The sequence below is a fragment of the Arachis ipaensis genome, chromosome B06 (genome assembly GCF_000816755.2).
Source record: "Arachis ipaensis cultivar K30076 chromosome B06, Araip1.1, whole genome shotgun sequence".
Taxonomy (NCBI): domain Eukaryota; kingdom Viridiplantae; phylum Streptophyta; class Magnoliopsida; order Fabales; family Fabaceae; genus Arachis; species Arachis ipaensis.
In genome coordinates, this window is record NC_029790.2 from 131,872,991 (window position 1) to 131,878,601 (window position 5,611).

The window sequence follows — 5,611 nt, forward strand, 5'->3', positions numbered from 1 at the left end:
TTAGTATAAAATGTTTTATATAATTCTTCAGTTATATTTTTTCATAACAATTAATACAATAAAAATAAAAATATATTTATTTAAAATAATAATAATAAAAAATATTAAAGGTGAGTGACGTGGCAGAATTAGATGGGAAGACGAATATAACCTTTGTATCTGTCTCACTGTGTCCCGCTCTACACTGATTCATTTCACAAGTCACAACACATCCTTCTTTCATCACCCTCTAATCTTTTATATTACTCACACCGAGCTCCCTCCCTTCGTCGTAGATCTATTCTCGTTACTCATTATTAATAATATCACACACAAACCAACTCTCTTCTCTTCTCGTCTCTTCTTTCTTTCTTCTTCCGATATCGAACGACATGTCGTTTCGGAGATCCCTTGTGTTCTCCGCATCCTTCTTCTTCCTCCTCTTCCATGGCGCCTTCTCATTCTACCTTCCCGGCGTCGCACCTCAGGATTTCCAAAAGGTAACCACAAACCAAATCTCTCTTTGTTTACATTTTCTTCATTCGAGCTTTTCCCCGATCTGCCTTTTCAGATCTTGGATCTGCCATAAGCTTCATATATTCTATTTAGTTTTAGGTAGTTGCTTGCATTTTTTTGTGACATTTTCGTCGGTTGTGTGGTTTTCATTTTTGATCTGTTCGGTTTACGGGAATCTCTAGCTGCTTCAATGGTTGGAGCCCGTCTGACGCATTATGTTGTATGTTGTCGATGGTGCGAAAGTTTTAGCATTGTCGGTTGATTCGGATTTGAACTCGATTCGTTGATTTGGACTAGTTGTTAGGGTGGTTTGATGTGGTGGCGTGCAATGTGATTATATGAATGTGAAGATATGGGAACGTTATTGTGGATGCTTTGTCGTCTTCTTTCTTAGGAGTAATTTGACTATGATGTTACAAATTGAAACTTTGCAGGGAACAGATTTAGTTACTTGTCTTGTGTCATTTAACGGCGAGAATAGATTTGATTTGATTTATGCTTCTTGTACTGTTTAGTGTCTCGTGAGCTCACTAAGAATTTTACCCGCTTTTAGCATTTTTATGGCATATGCATCTTTTGAAATAGTCAAATTTAGCTGTAATTTGAAAATCTATGTGTTTAAAACTTTTCGTTCCATGCCTAATGATTTAGTTCTGTTTCTTCAAGTATGTTTTCTCCTGTAATGTTGCTTTGCATGGATTTTGCAATGCATACTTTGTTGGGTGCATGTGATTGGTTCTTTAATTTGGCTTTGGCCTTCTCCCTTTAACTTTTAGATTTTTCTCTCACCCATTAATCCCTGAATGTCAAATTGCTGTTAATAATGAATGTTCAGAATTCAGATTTAAATATATCTCTTCATTGACTTCTGATATTTGCTGGTGCATAGTGCTGAAAATCTTGGGGAAGTGCTTCGAGGTGATCGCATTGAAAATTCTCAGTATGTGGTAAGATTCTTATAACATGTTATTTTGTGACATGTTAACTATGTCATGGATCCAGCTAATTTACTCTTATTTATTTACAGTTTAAAATGCGTGAACCACAAATGTGCAATATTGTGTGTAAGCTGAAACTTGATGCCCAGAGTGCAAAAGAGTTCAAAGAGAAGATTGATGATGAGTACCGGGTGAACATGTATGCCATTCCTGTAGTCCCCCTCCCCCCCCTCCCTCCTTTTCCTTTTTTTTTTTGAAAAAATATGACTATTATTATTTAATGTCAGTATTGTGTAATTTATAATGACTACACCTTTTATGTACAGGATCCTAGATAACCTTCCCTTGGTGGTTCCGATAAAACGTCCAGATCAGGACTCTACTGTTTATCAGCTCGGTTTCCATGTTGGACTCAAAGGGCAGTATAGTGGGGTATGCTCATTTTTTTGTAGAACAATATTTGTTGTTTTGAATGCCAAATATTTTCTTGTGCTTATTTTGTTGAAAATGGACAGAGCAAGGAAGAGAAGTATTTTATTCACAACCATTTGGCATTTACTGTCAAGTATCATAGAGATTTGCTAACTGAATCTGCTAGAATTGTGGGCTTTGAGGTGAAGCCATTCAGGTTAGTATTTTTGCGGTTGCTCTGCACTATTAAATGTATTTCATTTATTTTCTTGTGATATGTATACAACACTCATGTCGACCCCACCTAGGGGGATAAAGCTTTGTTGTTGTTTGTTTGTATGTATACAATACTCATACTGATTTTCTGAAACTGAATGTTGAAATGTAGTGTTAAACATGAGTATGATGGGAATTGGGGTGAAAATACACGTTTGACAACTTGTGATCCTCATGCTAAGCACACAGTTGTCAACTCCAACACTCCTCAAGAGGTCGAAGAGAACAAGGAAATTATCTTCACATTTGATGTTGAATTTGAGGTGAGTTCATGATTGTAGAATGGTACTGTATTTTCTCCTTGGCACTTTCTTGATGGCCAATTTGGCTTATGACTTATGGTAGATATTAGATAAAATAAAATTCCTGTTCTATTAATGGATTTTCTTTTGTCTTATCATAACTGGCCTTTCATTTCTCTTACATTATGGAATGATTGGAATCTGTTTTTTATGACATTTATCTATCTACAGGAGAGTGATGTGAAGTGGGCTTCAAGATGGGATGCCTATTTGCTAATGAATGATGACCAGATTCACTGGTTCTCAATTGTGAATTCATTGATGATTGTTCTCTTTCTCTCTGGAATGGTGGCAATGATAATGTTGCGTACACTCTATCGTGATATTTCAAAGTACAATGAGCTTGAGACCCAAGAAGAAGCGCAAGAAGAGACAGGCTGGAAGCTTGTCCATGGTGATGTTTTTAGGCCACCAAACAACTCAGATTTGCTGTGTGTTTACGTTGGAACAGGGGTTCAATTTTTCTTTATGATACTAGTAACCATGATCTTTGCCGTCCTTGGATTCCTTTCTCCTTCTAACCGTGGTGGGCTTATGACAGCCATGCTGTTGCTTTGGGTATTCATGGGAATTTTTGCTGGTTATGCTTCTTCTCGCTTGTACAAAATGTTCAAAGGATCAGAGTGGAAGAGTATTTCCCTCAGGACTGCAACCTTGTTCCCTGCAACTGTCTGTGCTGTTTTCTTTGTGTTAAATGCTCTCATTTGGGGAGAAAAATCATCTGGAGCTGTGCCATTTGGAACAATGTTTGCTTTGATCTTTCTATGGTTCGGAATCTCTGTTCCACTTGTTTTTGTGGGTGGCTATGTTGGATTCAAGAAGCCTGCAATTGAGAACCCGGTAAAGACCAACAAAATCCCAAGGCAGATCCCGGAGCAAGCATGGTACATGAACCCGGTCTTCTCAGTTCTGATTGGAGGAATACTCCCATTTGGAGCTGTTTTCATTGAGCTTTTCTTCATCCTCACCTCAATTTGGCTGAACCAATTTTACTACATCTTTGGTTTCCTCTTCTTGGTCTTCGCCATCCTCATCGTCACTTGTGCCGAAATAACAATTGTGCTTTGCTACTTCCAGTTGTGCAGTGAGGATTACTTGTGGTGGTGGCGTTCATACCTCACCTCTGGCTCATCTGCACTCTACCTCTTCCTTTATGCAACGTTCTACTTCTTCACCAAGCTTGAAATCACCAAGTTCGTATCTGCTGTACTATACTTTGGCTACATGCTTATAGTATCTTATGCCTTTTTCGTGGTAACTGGTACCATCGGATTTTACGCATGCTTCTGGTTCACAAGGCTCATCTACTCTTCAGTCAAAATTGATTAGTTATGCAGTGGTCAGTCTCATGGATTAAATCTAATATACTCTTCCCAAAGGATGAAGATGATTTATGTAAGGATTTCGAGATTCAGGTACTATCATTATTCAGAATCAGATGTAACCTATTCTATACAATTTTGCATTGTGAGAAGGACACGGTTATTCTTTTGTTTCGATGTCTTTTTTCCTTGCTGATGCTGAGTTGTCGAAGTAGGAGGATCCTTGTTTGATTACAGATTTATAGGGTTTTTTTTATGTTACTGTCGTAGAAGAATTTCAAATTGGCTCCATTTTAGTTGATTTTTATTTTTGTTATTGTTTTATTGTTATATTAGCAGTGTAATAAATGTCAAATATCGTTAGCTTCAGGGTTGTTCGTTCCAGTGCAGCTTCGTCCGCTGCCTGTTTAGACCGTACTTCTTATTTACCCCCTCATTATTATTACTTTTTTACTTTTTCAAAGGTCCAATTTATTACTCGATCGAACCATGAGACAGGAGAATGGAAAAAAGACAGACAAAGGCCGTTTTAATATCTTTTTTCCTTGACGATTGATTAACCAAGAATATGACAAGAGTTTACTTAGAAGGCAGAAGCTGTAAGTTTTAAAGTTGTTCCCAAGAGATGAGTTATTTTTAAAAGTCTGATCTATCGTGCATCGTACACCACGCAAACCACCTTTTAACCATTTGAGAAGTCTAAAATATTTCTTCTCCAATAAAGGATCAATTATTTTCCTTGTGGCATCAAGAAATTTGTTAAAGAAGTGTACTAATCAAGTTCTTCTCTAACATGCTTGCTACCTGTGCAAGCAAGCATCCTTAGCTTTTACAATGTTGGGAGCTGCCAGATCCAAGTCAGCTCTCCTCTTCGAGAACAATGCAAGCATCAACCTTTGAATACCAAGCAAGCATGCTAGCGTTCTCCATTTAACTATTATTTTGCCTTAAACAAAGAAAGACCATTACTCTTTTGCGGCTTGTAAAAAAGACTTTGTATTATCATGTGTGTGTGATTATGAAGAACGTGATTGCGTACAAACCCAAAAAAGGTAAGAAAATTTTCAAGAAATGGCAACGGATTAGTATAGCTAGTTCAGCATACATTCACGAAAAAAGAAAAAAAAAGAAAAAGAAAAAAAAGAAAAATATATAGGTAGCTATTTCTTTGGGTGTGTGTCCTCAGGTTTTGCAAGTCCAACATTGACCTTAGCGACATCGGTAGCTGTGGCCTCTGGCTTCTTCTTGACATACAAAACAAAGTAACTGACAGCACCCGTTATGAGTAATCCTGCCACTGCCATTGTGCTCAAACTGAAAGGTAGTGATCTTCTTTGGTGAAGAACATTCCCACCTTTTCCCTTTGATCCTTCAACACCTGAGTCACATACAAGATACAAATCTTCAATAAAACCACATGAAATAAGATATAATGAGAAAGTATATATTATATGAACCTGCTGCTTTCACTTGTTCTGAGCTCATCTTGTGTGTGTCTGCCGTTTTCCTCCAATCTTCCTCTCCACTCATCACTACTATCTATTTCTTTCTTTCTTTCGTTTTCACTTAATCGATTTCAAGCTCTATGGTTTGTTGTCACCTTGTTTGTGAAATGTGGATATTGTTGCCACTCACTAACTTTTCCTAAAGAAACGTTGTTGCTTGCTTGTTTGCCACGTTTGAAGCTAGTTGGGTGCCTTACTGCCTTACCAACACGTACTCATTACGCGGCAATGAACTGGGTGTACGGGTGTTGAGATGATTCACGAAAAAGAATGAAAAACAATTCCCTTTTAATTGAAAGATCTTTTACATAAATAATACTACAAATACAATAATTTAAATTGATGTTATTTAATTTAATATT

At 37.2% G+C, this 5,611-nt stretch overlaps 2 protein-coding genes across 2 annotated transcripts; one reads left to right on the forward strand and one right to left on the reverse strand.

Annotated features, from left to right (window-relative positions):
• On the forward strand, nt 184–4,113 carry LOC107647681 (transmembrane 9 superfamily member 8). The gene is made up of 7 exons (XM_021105205.1): nt 184–550; nt 1,370–1,442; nt 1,523–1,632; nt 1,760–1,865; nt 1,949–2,061; nt 2,233–2,383; nt 2,594–4,113. Exons 1-7 carry the CDS (start codon nt 372–374, stop codon nt 3,749–3,751), a joined length of 1,890 nt encoding a protein of 629 aa, XP_020960864.1. The 5' UTR covers nt 184–371; the 3' UTR covers nt 3,752–4,113.
• LOC107648523 lies at nt 4,685–5,463 on the reverse strand. Its single transcript, XM_016352352.2, has 2 exons — nt 5,202–5,463; nt 4,685–5,122 (listed from the first exon to the last, which is right to left on the reverse strand). Exons 1-2 carry the CDS (start codon nt 5,272–5,274, stop codon nt 4,905–4,907), a joined length of 291 nt encoding a protein of 96 aa, XP_016207838.1. The 5' UTR covers nt 5,275–5,463; the 3' UTR covers nt 4,685–4,904.